The sequence below is a fragment of the Serinus canaria genome (genome assembly GCF_022539315.1).
Source record: "Serinus canaria isolate serCan28SL12 chromosome 7 unlocalized genomic scaffold, serCan2020 HiC_scaffold_29, whole genome shotgun sequence".
NCBI classification, from domain to species: Eukaryota; Metazoa; Chordata; class Aves; order Passeriformes; family Fringillidae; genus Serinus; species Serinus canaria.
The window spans coordinates 759,657-775,772 of record NW_026108147.1 but is presented as its reverse complement, the minus strand read 5'-3'; the positions used below and the strand labels follow the sequence as shown (position 1 = coordinate 775,772).

General features: G+C 57.9%; 1 protein-coding gene across 1 annotated transcript; it reads right to left on the bottom strand.

The window, feature by feature from the left end:
* Positions 1-7,024: 7,024 nt before the first annotated feature.
* On the bottom strand, positions 7,025-15,511 carry LSS (lanosterol synthase). The gene is made up of 22 exons (XM_030232330.2): positions 15,480-15,511; positions 15,187-15,364; positions 14,955-15,093; positions 14,769-14,877; positions 14,253-14,374; positions 13,844-13,940; positions 12,955-13,090; positions 12,640-12,748; positions 12,203-12,321; positions 11,707-11,804; positions 11,571-11,598; positions 10,947-11,003; positions 10,693-10,764; positions 10,045-10,095; positions 9,751-9,900; positions 9,317-9,413; positions 9,035-9,140; positions 8,774-8,839; positions 8,294-8,374; positions 7,835-8,005; positions 7,456-7,534; positions 7,025-7,369 (listed from the first exon to the last, which is right to left on the bottom strand). The coding sequence occupies exons 1-22, from the start codon at positions 15,494-15,496 to the stop codon at positions 7,172-7,174; spliced, it is 2,280 nt and encodes a 759-aa protein (XP_030088190.1). The 5' UTR covers positions 15,497-15,511; the 3' UTR covers positions 7,025-7,171.
* Positions 15,512-16,116: the final 605 nt, after the last annotated feature.

The following is a 16,116-nucleotide window of genomic DNA, read 5'->3' as shown; positions in this document are numbered from 1 at the left end:
GGTCGTCCATCTTCAGTAGCTGCTTGAGATCCCTTCTCTTCAGGAACTTTACTGCAGAAAGCAGCGTTTCCCGAGAGGCCTGCAGAGCAGCAGAGACCCAGAGATGGCACCGCAGCCCAGGGCACAGGACCCGCATCTCTGTGCCAAGGCCAGCAGGAGGCTGGAGCCCGTCAGGTGCCAGGGGGTGGGCAGACATCCATGGGGACACCAGTGCCCAGGAGGCCTCACCTGTGCCACACGCCGGTTCTCATCGTGGCAGTGGAAGAAGAGCGGGAGCAGGCTCTCGCTCACATGCTTCTTCAGGCCCTTTTTTCCCTTTTCCACTACTGATTCCATCACATCTCGGTAGAGGCTAATGGAGAGCCGCTGCACATGACTGTTGTCCTGTTGGAAAGGAAAAAACTCAGCACTGGATTGTCCAGGCCCCCCTGTGCACAGGCCCAACAGTCCACAGGGCACCACACTTCTGGGCAGCACCCAGGGGCCATGGCTGGGGGCACAGAGCCTTACACTGTCAAAGAGGGGCCGGAGCGCCTCAGCCATTTTCGGGGCTGTGGGGCAGGATGTTAGGATATCCTTGTTCATGAGTATATTTGTGAACACAGAGAGACTCATCTTGACCACCTCTATGTCTTCATTCCTCAGTAGCTCCATAAGAGGTTCAGACAGGTTGCACATTTTTCTGGCCTGTGTGAAACACAAGGCTGTGCTGTGAATCCATGAAAAGCTTCACCACCAACACTGCTCCAGCAGTGCAACCCCACCCACCTGCCATGGAGTCTAGAGGCCAAAGGCCTGTCCCAAAGCACTGAGGCAGCTGAACAGCGACCCTGGAGAGCTGGGAGAGCAGCTGCCACAGCTGCCAAAGCCCAGCTAAACCCAAGGGGCTGCTTGCCCCAGTCCCACACTACCAGCACAGCTTCAGCTGCTGCCTCTTTCTCACCATTACGGGGTCCTTGCTGAGCACCACGAGGCCTTTGAGTGCCAGGCGACGCATCTCCATGGACTCACTCATCAGGTGCCTTGTCAAGAGCTCCAGGATGCAGTTACCCCATTCACTCAAGTCCAGCCCATCCAGGACCTGAAGGCACAGAGCAGGCACAGAGCTGGCATCAGAGGTGCCCAGGAGCTCAGAAACGCACAGGGCCAAGCCAAGGCAGCAGCACAGGGCACGGACACCATCCCGGGCAGCTGTGGCTACGAGAGGGCAGATGGGTGGGAGGCAGCTCAGCCAGGCAGTGCTGGCCATGGGGCTCACCTCCACCAGGAACGCCAGGGCGGGCATTTCCCAGCATGGCTCCTCCCTGACGAGCCGGCAGAGCAGGCGGAGTGCAATGCAGGAACAGAAGGGTAGGCAGACGCGGTGCATCTCCCTGGCAGGGAGAAAAAGGCACCATTGCCCCTGAGCCGGGTGGGCAAACCTCTCCCAGGGCTGACTCACAGAGGCCTGGTGTTCACCCAAGCACCCCAGGGGCTCTTTGGGAGGCGGTTGTTCCCTGGCACCCTCCTCTGCCAGCCTTTTCCAGTCTGCTCATCCCTCCCTTGGTGACAAGACCCTGCCACCCATGACCACGGGGACTGTGTGGGGCGTTCTGGGCACAAAGGAGAGGGCCAGGGGGGAGAACGAGGTCTCACCTGGCAAGCAGACCCACTGCATAGTGGTGGGTTTCGGCACGGAGCAGTGTGTCCCAGGCACACTTGCGTTCCATTACCATCAGCAATTCCACACACTGCAGATGGTGGAACAATGCCTTCACAGTGCTCACTACAAAGCTGTGTGCAGAGCAAAGCCCAGGTTATGCTGGGACCCCAGGCCTCAGGCCTAGGGACACGGGAGTGACAGGAGGACTGGCATGGAGCACCTGTTGGGGTTGGCGGCAAGGCCATGTTCCTCCTGACATTTTTTCCAGAAAGCATCTACTTCCTCTGGCATGGGCTCTGTGCTGACGTAAATTTGGCAGAGTAGAGCCACAAGGAGATGGGGGGAATATTCCACAAATGGCTCCGGGCACCAGGGCAGGCGGAGAATCTCCCAAATCACCCTGGTTGCCTGCAAAGGATAAACCAACTAGAGACAGCACTCAATATCGTGCTGAACATACAAGGGAGAGGCCAGGGGAGACACTGGGGGAGCAGCTGGCCTGGTTCTCTTGAACCCTGCCCCTAAGCCAGGTTTCAGCCCAGTGCCTGAGGCAGGCTGATGTGTTGCAGTGGGGGAGAGGATGGAGAGGCACTGGAGAAGCCATCTATGTACAAACAAAGGCCAGTTATGGAAACTCACAGCCAGGGCAAATACATCCTTATTGTCCCCATCAGAGGTGTACATTTTTTGCAGTGGCCAGCCATCCATCACACAGAGCAGTGTCGGCAGCACCTTTTCCACTGCTGTTCCTGATGAGGCAATGGTCTTCCACATGATTGCAGCACCTCTGCAGGACCAGAGCTGTGTGTCATGGGGGTCTCAGCCAGGGCACTGTGGCCTGGGCAGCCACAAGGGCCCGGATGGCAGAGCCACAGTGCCCTGAGGAGTAGGGAGGGAGCATGTCAGGAGGCTTATGGGCTGACATGCCAGGGCTGGGAAAGGGAGGGTCCAGCGGCTCCTGGAACTCTCAGCCTGTCTAGCAGACCCCGTTGGACTGGCTGTACAGGATGACGGGCCCTACAGGCTGGTTAGGCCTGAGCCCTCAAGGCAGGTGGGCCCTGTACCTGTCACATGTCGGCGCACAGCGCAGGAGGGTCACCGCGACATCCGTGGGGTGTGCCTCCGTCAGCCGCAGGACGTCCATGAACAGCCAGTCGTCTGGAGGCTCATTGGACGAGAGCTTCTGGTGCATGTTCCTGATAAAGCCTGGCACCTGCAGAAGGCACGGGAAGACTCGGAGAGCTGCCAGAGCAGCAGCTTCCCCCAGCTTCCCTGAGAAGTGCTTCCCTTCCCACCACACTGGGCTGGGCGCCACGCGACTCCTGGGGACACCCAGCCCTGGCCACAGGCTGCTTACTTGACTGGGACTGGAGACAACTCTCTCCCCAAAAAGATCCAGGCTGGGAGCAGGAGGTATGATCTGAGGGGCTACGGGGCCAGGCTCTGGTGCACTCTTGGTAAACATGGTGATAATCTCCCGACACCAAGTGAGGTTTGTAAATATCTGTAAAAGAAGGAACAATAGGAAGGGAGGGATGATCCACTGAGTGCTCCAATGGTGATGCTCAGCTGAGAAGGTGGGGATGGCTCTCAGTACCTGGCCTACAGAGCGCCAGCAGCTGCCGGCAGAATCCAGCGGTGTCAGGTCCTTGGCTGCATCTGGCAAAGAGCAAGGAATGCCAGAGCTAAAGAGCTGCAAGAGAGGCCAGAGAAGACAGCCCAGCCCTGCAGCCTCCCCAGGCAGGGACAGCTCCAGAATGCCCCAGGCTACCAGGGAGTCCAGCCCCAGCCCCTCTTCTGTCTTATCCATGGACATCTTCCCAGGGATGGGATAGGATGGGGCAGGCCTGCAGCCCAGCTCTTTCACTCACTCTTCTGCAGCAGCTGGAGCTGCTCCAAGTCAGCACGTCGCTGTAGTGCGACACCACAGGGGCAATTTTCCACCTTCCTGGGTGGGCTGGGAGGTCCCTCTGCCATGTCAACGTCTGGATTTAAGGCTAGTTCCAGGAGAGAAGCCTTGGAAAAGCTGCAGGTCAGCAAGTGCTGCAGCTGTGCTTGAAGAGAGCTAGAACAGAGAAGGCTTGGGAAGGCTACAGGACACTGAGTCCTGCAGTCTGGCCTGAAGGCCTCCTGCCACAGCGAATGGAAACATTTTGTAAAGGCTCTAGGTCAGCAAGTCCGACAGATTGCCCTTCAGGGCACCTGACACAGAGAAACCTTGGGAAGGTTTTGGGTCACTGAAACCCGCAGTCTGGCCTCAAGGCCACCTGCACAGGGAACACTTGGAAAAGCAAGGAACAACGTGGCTGTGTTCACAGCACTGCCTGGTCCCATTGAATGCACTGAGCGCTGTGGTGTGGCTGTGTCACCACCAGCACCTATGTCACCACGTGTCACAAAGGGTCACCATGGTACACACTCTCCCTTTCCACGCCATGGTGACCATGGTGCACTGTGTCACAGAGAGCTCCAGGACACACCCCCACCCCACCCAAACTGCCCCAGCTTGCATGGAAGCCCTTGCCTCAAGTGTTGAATACACAGCCCAGCAGGAACTTTAGGAACAGCCAAACAAGAAGCAGCTGCTCCTCTGCTCTGCCTGCTCAGGGCAGCAGAATGAGCCCCCGTGGCTGCCAACAGAGCAGGGCAGGAAGGGCACCAGGGCCTTCCACTGGCCCTGCCACGGCCCCTTTGGGACCAGTCCTGGTGCTGGGTGGCCCAGCACACTCGCAGGGGTGTGACACAGACACGGGCAGGCATGCTGCTCTGTCCCCTGGGGCGTGCTGCCACCAGGAGTCCCTGAGGAGGGGGTGGCCGTTCAACTCCCTCCTGGGGGAACTGGTGGCAGCTCAGCTCGCCAAGTGCTTGCCACATCATCTTTATGTCCTGCTCCGTGCTGGACTGTTGTGTGTTCATCTTGCTCACCTCCTCGTGGAGACCCTAACACAAACCCATGGCCTAGGACCCCTTATCCTTCCATTTGGAGCCCATCACACAGCCAGGTCAGCAGGGATGGATCCAGCACCTCCTGCCCAACCCAGGCTCTGTGCTGGATCATGGAATCCCCTCTTAATGGCAAAGACCTGCTGCCCTCTGGCAGTGTGAAGCCATTCCCCTGTTTGTCCTGGCCTTCCAGACGCTTGTCCAAAGCCCCTCTCTGTCTCTCCTGGAAGCCCTTTAGGCACTAGAAGAGGCTCTAAGGTCTCCCTGGAGCCTTTCCTTCTCCAAGCTGACCACCCCCAGCTCTCACCCTTTCCTCACAGGAGAGGGCTCCAACCCTTGGAATATCTCCATGGTCTCCTCTGGATTTGCTCAAACAGCTCCATGTCCTTCCTGTGCCGAGACCCCAGGGCTGGAGGCAGCTCTGTGTCAGAGCTCATGCCAAGGCATGTCCAGCTCCCACCCACCGGTATCCACAGCTCCTCCTTGGCATGGCTGCTCTCAATCCCTTCATCCCCCAAGCTGGACTGATGCTGGGGGTTGCCCTCACCCAGGTGCAGCATCAGCACTTGGCCTTGTTGAACCTCATGAGGCTTCCATGGGCCACTTCCTGAGTTTGTCCAGGTCCCTCTGCATCATTCAGTCCTTCAGGTGTGGCATTGCACCCTCAGCTTGGTGCCATCTGCAAACTTGCTGAGGGTGCACTCGATCCCTTCATCCATGTCATTCATAAAAATATTACACAGTACTGATCCCTGTACAGACCCTGAGGATCACTTGCTTTCTCCTACATGTACCATGGCACTGGAAGACCATGTGGGACAAAGTGGGTGGCATCATGTCAAGAGACAGTGCTTAGGATCACCATGGTCATGGCTAAATCTTGGATCTCTTTTTATTGCATGTAATAATCCAGTCTGCATTTGTATCTCTCTTTTCATGTGCTGCAACTCCTGAAAAACAGAAACAGATTTCCTCCAAAACAGAAAAATAATCTCAGGAAGTTTTCTTGGAAGAGTCTGGGGCTGCCACCCAAGATGTCAGGTCCCAAAACCATAGATCAAAAGACTCCAGATGCCTGGGATGAATCTTGAATAGATTCCAAACCTGAGAGTTTCTCCAAAGGAGAAAAATCACCTCAGGTAACATCCTGGCAGTAGTCTAGGACTGACACCTGGGATCTCTGAAATCAGAGATCAAAACACTCTAGAAGATCCCTGGGAAGAGTGCCAGAGGACTCCTGGAAGAAGCAGTTTCTATCAAACAAGAATTGTACTGAATATAACCTGTATCTACTTCTGCATGTGCTCAATCCAAAATTGCAGCTTGGAGCAGATTTTAACAGTAGGTGAAATCCACACAGCCATGTCCTCTCAAGACACATCACCACATGACACTTGAATAATTGTTTCAGCAAGAAGAAATTTAAATGCAGAGTAATATCCCAGACAGGTGTAAAGAGGTCCATAATTTGGAAAAGGCAACCAGGGCTGAGTTAAGACAGCCTGAGTTGAATCTTCTTAAACAAATAAGTTTTTCTGTCTTGCTTATCTGCATGAGTGTGAGCAGCAGGATGAGGGAAGTGATCCTTCCCCTTTAGTGAGCTGCTTCCTTGATTACATTTTTCTGTGGCTAAATGCTTTAGAGGAGGCACAGGCTCCCAGCATGGTTTGGTGGATATGGTGCTCACACGTCTGGGGACAGGCAACCCAAGCCACATGACATGAGGCTGCTGTGCCAGCTCCCCTCTGCCTGGGACACACACTAGCCAACAGAAAGGAGAACACAGTGAAGTTCCTCTTGCATCACCCTTAGCAATTTATTATCCCATCTGACTTCCAGCTCTGACAATGATCCGTGAATGCCCCAGGGCACCACGGTCTGAGTTGGGGGAAGCCTGGAGCCCTGGGGCTCAGGCTGTGCCATGATGCCAACCACCTCACAGCTTTCTGCTTCAGCTGCCCCTTCTCCAAGGGCTGGTGGTGACTTCACCTGCAGAAGGTAGGTGCCACCAGCTGGGGGACAGAACAATAAGAAAATTAAGCAAAGCACTCCTTTTCTCACACATCTGGGGGAGGACAGGTGTCCTTCCCCTCCCAGCAGGGCTCCAGAGTAGAGCGAGTAACTCAAAGGCCATCACTGGCACCCACAGTACAGAGGTCAGCTCAGCAGGGATTGTGCAGTGCCCCCCAAGCCCCAATGGTGGGCACAGGGGAGACCCCAAATCCCACACTCTTGGTATAGACAGACAGACTGTGACAATAAAGGCAGCCTTGAGACCCAGGATGAGAGTCTGTCCAAATGTGGAATACAACACAGCTCGGCACCTTCATCTGATCTTCAAAAGGTCTGAAAAGGCACTTCACTCCCCATCTGGGGATGGAGAATATACCTGGAAAAAACCTTAGAAAGGGAATGTTTAGAAGAGGTTCAACAGCAAGCAGAGGCTCTGCAGCACTGGCACAGCACCCTTCCCTGGCAGAGGCAGCAGTCCACATGCTAAGGTCAGCATGGAGATATCCCACGCAACACACACCGCCACGGCCCCATGCAGACACCGGGATCCATGACAAGTCCAGGGCCGCAGGTTCAAGCAGACAGGGCTCCCTGCTCCTCCTGCCCTGCCCCAGCCTGGGGGCTGGCTCTGGCTCTGGCTGGCAGCTGCCCAGCCAGGGGGCTGTGGGGATGCAGCCGGCAGAACCGCCCCAGTGTCCAGATGGGGAAGATGTTGCGGTACGCGGTGTAACTGATGGCACACGACTTGTTGAACACCCCAGCAATGTTCTCCTGGGAGACAAGCAGAGAGCAGAATGGTATGAGTGACAGGGGACTGCTGCGTGTTCAGGAACTTCTTGGAAAGACTAAAGATGTACCTGAGGCCAGTCCCCGTTGGGCAGCTGCTTATCCATCAACACTTTAATGCCCCTTTCCAGCACACTGATGTCAGGGTACCTACAAAGCACAAGGGAAATGTAAGCATCTTTATCCAAACATCTGCAAACCCTCATCCACATGTCTGGGGAGCTCAACCACCTCCAGGCTGTCCCGAGCTTGCTCCAGGCATGCTGAGTGCTTTGGGACCCTCCCCACAACCCCACGACACTAAATAATATGAATACGGCACCGTTTTCCCAGGCTGGAGGCCTGCAGTCATGATCAAAAGCTTTGCTTTGCACTGGGTCACACCAGCCAGGCCCAGGGCCACCCAACCCAGCTTGATCTCTTTTCCCTGAGCACTGGGGCTACTCTTACCTGACAGCCATGAGCCCTAGCAGGGCCCAACAGGTGTTGTGGATCTGTGACTCAGCACTCTGCACGTATGTGCGCTGCTCGCAGGACTCAAAATCCTCTCCCCACCCTCCATCTGCCATCTGCTTGGAGATCAGGAACTGGCAGGCCTGGGCCACCTCTTGGCAGACAGTCCTGCAGGGATGGGGGCCAGAATCAAGACAGGACTGGGGACAGAGAGTATTTGGATGCTCACAGTTCTCAGCTGCAAAGAGAAGCAGTGCCCATGGCTGGGACTGCCCTGAGTTTGAGGGTGAGGCAGCAAGTATGCCCTGGCCATACTGCAGGCACTGGATTTGGGAGGAGCAGTCCCTGAGGCAGGAGAGCCCATGCACAGCCAGGGATCCATCCAGCTCCACCACAGAGTCCTGCCCTGGCGCAGGAGGTAGGCAGGGGTAGGGCACCCAGACATTCCCTTCTTACCCGTCGTGGTATGTGTGCTGCATGCTGGCAAACGCCTCCAGACCAAACCAGGTGCCGTAGGTGAAACAAACCCCCCAGCTCCTAGAAGGGGAGAGCAGCACTGTCAGGGGTGAAGGCCACAGGGAGAGGCAGGCTGCAACACAGCTGTGTTCACAGGAGAGCAGAGCCAGGCACAGAGCTGCAGCCTGCCTTCCCCTATGACCCAACCATGCCCAGTCCCACCAGCACCTGCTCCCAGCTAACTCAGGTGTCAGCAGAACTGGGACCAGAGGAGCTGGAGCCACCCCAAACTTCTCTGTGTCTTGTACCTGTTCTGCCTGGGCTGGAGGGAGGTTAACTGAGAGCAAAGCACAGCAGCTAGAGGAGGATCAGCCCTTCTTTTCCCTCCCACAGATCCTGCCAGCCAGGAATGCTTGCCATGATGATCCCTCTCACACTGGGGCAGCCAGAAGAAAACGGGGTGCTGGGAACACCACCTACCCTTCCCAGGAGCCATCCGCTCGCTGCATCTTGCGACAGAAATCCAGGCCCTTCTGCAGAGTCTCCCTGGACAGGAAAGAAGTCATCCACTTCAGAAACAACTCAACCTCAGTGTTTGCTTCACTGGGGGCTCCATCAGCCCCTGGGAGGCTTGGATGGGTCCCATTATTGGAAGGCACAAGAGACAAGAGCATGCAGACAGGCAGCTTGGGACACTGAGCCTGCCTTCTTCCCTGCCCAGCTCTCATCTCAGTGCCTCACCTGATCTCCATGGCTCGGTGCTCAGGGAACTGCCTCTGGAAGTGTCTCAGTGCCTGCATGACAGCTGATGTGCATTCCACGTATGTGTAGTCAATCATGATGTCACCTGCCAGCAGGCAATGGGTATCAGTGCCACAGCCCCTGTGTGGGCAAGCCTCCAGGCCGGCTGCCCAGACCCAGGGCACACTGATCCCCTGTCAAGCACCCACTGGGCATAGTGAGCCCAGGCCACTTTGTCCCTTCCCAGTGGGCAGGACAACCAACTCCCAGAGCTCCCCTTACCAAACACCTCCGAGGGGTTCAGCAGCTCCAGTAAGTGGCCTCCTCGCTTGGTTTCATAAGTGGCAAAGCCTCCATCAGAGTTCCTCATGCTCAGCAACTGCCCAGACAAGCAGAGAGGGGGGTGGTACAACCTCATGGGCAGTACTACTCCAGCCTGGCCCCAAGCCAGCTGTGAGGATAAAGTCAGACCTACAGGTCTATGGGGTGGACAGAAAACCCAGGTCCCAAACCACCGTGACAAAGCAAGCTCAGTCTGGGCCATCACATGACATTAGGTCACATAGGCAGCTCTGAATCACAACAGAGTGCTGCCACACCAGGCCTATACTAGCTCAGACACCTAACCAGATCTAATACCAGATCTAACAATTCCTTGGGCCTTGGCTTCTCTTACAGTCCTGCATGTCCCTTGGCATAATTTTTGCAGCTCTTACCACATTGACAGCATCAAAGAGGCGCTCAGCAGGCACAGGCTTGGCTATGAAGGGACACTTCTCCTGCAGCAGCATTACTGCCTTCAGCCCCTCTGCTGTGCAGTCTGCCACGATCCAGCCGCAGTCCCGCGTGCTGAAGGGGAAGCCACCCTGGAAAAGGATCAGGTGGGCTTAGGGAGCAGGATGCCTTTTCCTCACCCACTCTGTTCTTGGAAGAGAGCAGGTACTGCCCCTGATTCCTGTTCCCTCTGCCCCAGTCACACCTCCTTGGGAGACCCGTGCCAGCCATCATACCTTGTTCATATGGCGGTAATATTTCTGGTAGTCGGGTGGGTTCTCTGGGATCTGCAGGAGGCAAGAAACAAGTGAGGGCAGCCTAGAGGTGCCTGGCTGCAGGACCATGGGCTGAAACCACTGCAGGTGCAGAACCATGTGGAAGTGGACAGTACCTGCCTTCCACTGAGGGAAGTAGACAGGAAAGAGGTCAGCTCTGGAGCAGGGAGAAATCACCTTTTTGCCTGATTTCAGCAAGTGCTGCTAAAGCCCTTTGGGAGCTTGCCTGCCAGGGAACCATCTGCTTTCAGTGCAGCAGCACCACAAACAAGACCAGTGACTGTATATGCATCAAGCTGTTGGTGACAATGACCCTCACCTGGCCAGCAGAAGCTGAGCTGATACAGTCAGTATCCTAAGCTTCCAGGTTTCCAGCCCCTCTAAGCTCAGGCAGACAACCCAAGCATCCCTGGGCCTTGCTAAGGCCCTCTCCAAGCTTCAAAGACGGTTCCCTGAAAACAGGGAGTAGGAAACAGGAGGCTGGGCCTGAGCCTTTGCAGCCCTTCAGAAGCTCTCTTCAGAAGGCAACAGATGCATCCAACAGGGCTCTGAGCAACAGCCAGGCCTGCACAGGCAGTGTGCGAGACACCAGTGACCGTCTCTGCTCACCTGGGAGAACTGGAGGAACCCATGGGCGTTCTGGAGGCAGGAGGTGAATTCAGGCATCTCCTGGGCTTCTGCCTGGAAACAGAGATGCACAGGGAGCAGTTAGCTAGGGGCTGCAGCCAGCCATGTTTTCCCAGCTCAGTCACAGGATACCAGGCCAGAACAGAGCGCCAAGGGGGTGCACAGCAACAGCTCTGGTACTTGGGGACTCATGAGCAGAGACCGTTTTCCCAAGGCAGCACTGAAGGGTGCATTACCTCCAGGAAGGCTTGGATGGCAAAAGCAGTATCCCAGAGCTGGGATCCGTTTGTGCCCTGGAAGAGAGAAAACAGACAGTGAGAGGCAGGTGCTAGCAGCAGCCTGACCCAGCTGTGGGGACTATGGGACAGCACGTCCCTCCCACATTACCCCCTACAGCTCCTTCCTATGTCATCCTGCATCACAGCTGATGGGCTGGCACAGAGAGGACAGATGCAGCAGGTCCAGGGACAGCAAGGGAGCACAAAATAAAACAGCTGCTTCAGTCCGCCCTGTGCACAGCCAAGGCAGGAGAGGTGGCTAGCATTAAGGAACAGCAGGACACAATGGCTCTGAGCGAAGCAGAGCTCAGCCCACACTGACAATCAGGGGCCTGGCTTTCTCCTGTCCTTCTCCCAGGACTCATGAGGATGGACAGAATGTCACAGGGAGGAGAACTAGCAGGACAGACAGTACTCCCTCCTGGCACAGCTGGAGGAAATGGCAGTGAGAAGGCCACCAGGCACTAGAGGTGAGATGCCAGGAGCTCAGGCCTGGGTCGAACACACTATCCCATGACTCCACAGGTTGCCCCAGCACACCAGGGTCCCTTCAGTCACAGCTGAACTCCTACAGCACTTCACCTGCATCTTCATGCCGTCGAGGCCCAGCCTGTGGGAGGAGAGAGCACAGTGCTGCAGCACAGGCAGAGTGGGAGCACCAGGAGGCAAGTCAGGAGTCATGGTGTGCTGCGCCAGATGGGACACACTCAGCCCTTACCAGAGATAGTCAGGGATCCTGGAAACATGCTCCTGAAAAGCTGGGGAGTCCTTCCCTTCCACGAACCAGCGAACCAGCATGTTGATTGTCTTAGAGATCTGCCAAGAGGAGCATTGTCACTGCTCTGGATAGAGCTTCTTCCAGCCCCACAAACATACATCCCAACCCACCCAACACAAAGCCATCCAGAGGCTGTCTTGGCCTTGATCCCAGAGTGACATCTCCCAGCATAGCTGAGTTAGCAGGGCAGGTGCCATGAGATTACTCCAGAGCTTCCTCTGAGACCATCCCCCTGGACCTCAAGGAGAGATACTCCTCACCAGGGCCACAGCTGTCCCCATGCCCTCTGCATCTCCTGTGCCTGTTAGCATTAAGCTCTTGAGCATCAGGAGCAGGAGGAGTTGAGCAAGATCTGGTGATTATTCCATGCCACACTTGCACCAGGGGGTCCTTAAAGAGCAAAGAGGCACTAAAGGGTTATCAGCCAGTGCCCTACCGGCCCGATGCTGATGCACTTGGTGAATCTGTCATCAGCCTTGATGTGGTCGTACAGCTCTGTGATGGCTCGCTGCCGCAGGTGGCTGCTGTGGTGAGCTTCATACACGTTCATGATGGCTACAGGAGAAGAAAACACACAGTGAACAAATCCCCACCCCGTGCAGCCAGATTCACTTGCTGTGGCAAGCTGCACCCCAACTCACACCACAACCATCGATCAACAAGCATCAGGACAGAGCAAAGCTCTGCCCCAGAGTGGCCTGAGGACGTGGGCACAAGGCCCTGCTGCTCTCAGGGAGGGAGAACCCCCTGGATCACATAACTCCAGTCTCCATCCTAGCTGCAGGGCATACACCACAAGCTGGTAGTAGACCCTAAGGAGCTCTGAGGGTACAAGGCAGCCTCAGTATTCCTCCCAGCAGCTCCTGCACTCACTGTAGGCAGCATCCAGCAGCCAGCTGTGAGGGGTGTACACGTCACAGGCAGCCACGTTGTTCCTCTGGGCTGGCCAATCTATGCTGGCGTAGTCTTGCACATACAGCTCCTGGCAGGAGAGAGCAAAGGGCAGCCTGGAGTGACTGCCAGGAGCAGCCCCCGGGGCAGTCACTGCTGGGAGCTGGCTCAGAGACCATGCAGGTTATGAGAGCTGCCACTTGGCAAGCCAGAGGCTGGCTCACAAGAGCATGGCCAGCACAGCAGGTGGCCACAGAGCCATGTATCCTTGTCCAGTGGGATCAGCTCCCTCCTTACCTGCCTCAAGCTCCGTATCAGCTCGTCCTCTTCTGCTGACAAACGCTTAGCATAGCAGTAGCTCATGGGAAGGTAAACCTGGCGGCAGTGACACCAGAGCCGTGATGGATGGGCTGGAAACCATGTGGGAAGCAGCCTGATTGCAACAGAGAAAGTGCTGCTGTGAGGAACAAGGAAGGCCAAGGGCCACTGGAGAGATGTTGTGTGGAATGCCCAGAGCAGGGCAGGCCTTTCCTTGTCCCTGCACTAAGGGAGCACACAGCCTGCTCAGATTCCCCCTCCAACAGGGATACTCCCTCCTGACACCACTCCAGGCCCGGCTGACACAGGGCAGGGAGGACCTCAAGCTCAAAGAGGAAGATGAGAAGCTGGTTCAGTCACATGGGATGTTGAAGGCAGAGGCCTTCACTGACAGTTAATGGCATTTTCTGACAAAGTACCAGCAGGCCTTGGTACTGTGCAGCCCCCGATTTCCTCCAGGGATAGTGTCAGACACTTTCCCTCTCTGACACTCAGCAGACCTCTGAGTATTCAGAGAGGATACAAGCAAGGATTTAGGGCTGGCAGCCTCACATGTGGGTGAGGGTCCAGTTCTGGCTGCTGGAAGATACTGGTGGCAGGCAGGGAGCACATGAATGTGTTAGGGACCCTGTGGGAAATGCTAGCAGGGCTGTGCTCTGGCTTTTCCCTTGGATGCAGTGTTCAATGCTATCCACCCAACTGGCTGGCCTGCTGCTGGCTCCCAGCTGACAAGCAGCCTGAGCACCTCCAGGTATTCCGGGCTGTAGCTGGAGTTATCCCAGCAATCACCAGTGCCTGGGACAGTTCTGGGTGGAGCTGGAGGCAGGACTGACACCAGCTCCTCTCTCCACAGTGAGGGGGCACATACCACATCTCTGGGAGAAGCGTGTTCATTCCCTCCCAGCTGTAAACGTTCAAGACAGCCAGCCAAAACTTGCCCCAGGAAGGGATTCCCACAGCACCTCCTGCACAGAACAGTATCAGCTTTCAGGGTTAACACAGCCATGCCAGCTCCCAACTTTCTTCCCCATCACAGGGCCCACTTCTCCCCGTGTTTGGGAGCACCCTACTCAGGCTGGGATGCATGTCCCAAAGCAGGGCAAGCAGGCAATGGCACAAAAATGCAACACAGCTTCCCATCATTAATTGAAAATGCAGTTGCCATGAAAGGCAAGTAAAAACAACAGTTCTTCCACCACCTGGCAGCCCCCAGTGCTCCCTGCAGCCCTTAGGTGTGGCCAGACCTCTCCCACCAGTGTACCAGCCCCATGGCTGACCTTTGCTGTGCAGGTTGACACGGGCCCGCACAACATCAGGGTCATCTGGTCCAAGCCCCAGGATCCTCAAGGCTACATAGTTGAGGGCTGTGCCAAACACTGTTGATTTATCTTCCACATGTCTGTCAGGAGCATGTACAGAAACATCACATCCATTAGCCAGCTATTGCCATTAGCCAGACACAAGCCACTGTACAGGGCTGTGTTTATTAGGGCAAAGTGGGATGCCAGGGGTGGCTCTGGAAAAGAGGGACCTGACTAATACAGGAATAAACATTGCTCTGCACTACCCTGTCACACATGACACTTTGGGATATAGTGCCCCAGAGGAGATGTGGCCAGACTTGATGCTATGGCCACCTCTGTGACAATCAGTGTATGTGGAGTGCTGCACAAGCAAGTCCAACCACTCACATGTGCTGAGCCCTCCTCCCTGTGCCTGGGCAGATCTGACAGCAGCTCTAAATCCTGCACCTTGGAGCTGCCATCACCCAAAGAAGCATCCTTGGTACTCACAAGCCCCAGCCTCCGTCCGGGAGCTGCACAGAGCGCAGGTAGCGCACCATCTCCTTCCGGAACCCCTCGGGCAACTGGATTTTGGCCGTGTGGCAGGTGATGAGGAGACCTGGAGGACGAGACAGGCCGGCACTGTAGAGAGCCGAACCCCAGGGCACTCCCCCCAGGGCAGGTGCCCAGCCCTACCTGGCAGCAGGAACAGCGGTCCGCCGTAATCGCCCGCCCAGTGCCCATCCTCGGCCTGCAGCGCTGCGTAGAACCGCATCCCGTTGCGGGCCGCCTCCCGGGCCGAGCCGGCCGCCGGCAGCGTCTGCAGCGTCGCGCCCTGTGGGGAGACAGGGGCACCTCAGCGGTGCGCCCCGGGCACGGCCCCGCCGCCCCGGGCACGGCCCCGCCGCCCCGGCCCGGGTCCCCGCACCGTGTCCAGCCCGAGGCTGTGCTGCTCCAGCGCTGTCTGCGCTCGCCGCTCCGCGACATCGCCTTCGCCATCGCCCAGGTAACGCCAGAGCTGCCGCCCACCCTCGCAGCGCAGCCGCCAGGCCGGCAGCTCCGTGGCCGCCGCCGTGCGCCAAGGGCCGCCGCGCCGCCGAACCGCCCTGCCGGACACGGGCACCGTGAGCCGCGACCGCCACCCCGCTCCGCCCCGCCGGGATCCACCCAGTGCCCCCCGCCAGCGCAGCTCCCGCTCTCCATCCCAGCGCCGGCACTCACACGCCGTCCGCCGCCATCGCCACTCGCGATTCCAGCACCGGGGCCGCGCCGGCTGGTCCCACATCGCCTCACGGCCGGCAGCCAATGGCGGCCCCCGGCCCGCCCCGGCCGGCCCCGGCCCGCCCCATCTCCTCCGGTCTCTGGCCCGCCCCGGCCGGCCCCGGCCCGCCCATCTCCTCCGGTCCCTGGCCCGCCCCATCTCCTCCGGTCCCCGGCCCGCCCCGGCCAGCCCCGGCCCGCCCCATCTCCTCCGGTCCCTGGCCGCCCATCTCCTCCGGTCCCGGCCGGCCCGGCCGCCCCATCTCCTCCGGTCCCCGGCCCGCCCCGGCCCGCCCCATCTCCTCCCGGCCCCGGCCCGCCCCGGCCGGCCCCGGCCCGCCCATCTCCTCCGGTCCCCGGCCCGCCCCGGCCCGCCCCGGCCCGCCCATCTCCTCCGGTCCCGGCCCGCCCCGGCCCGCCCCGGCCCGCCCCATCTCCTCGGTCCCTGGCCCCCCGGCCCCCCGGCCCGCCCATCTCCTCCGGTCTCTGGCCCGCCCCGGCCGGCCCCGGCCCGCCCCATCTCCTCCGGTCCCTGGCCCGCCCCATCTCCTCCGGTCCCCGGCCCGCCCCGGCCCGCCCCGGCCCGCCCCATCTCCTC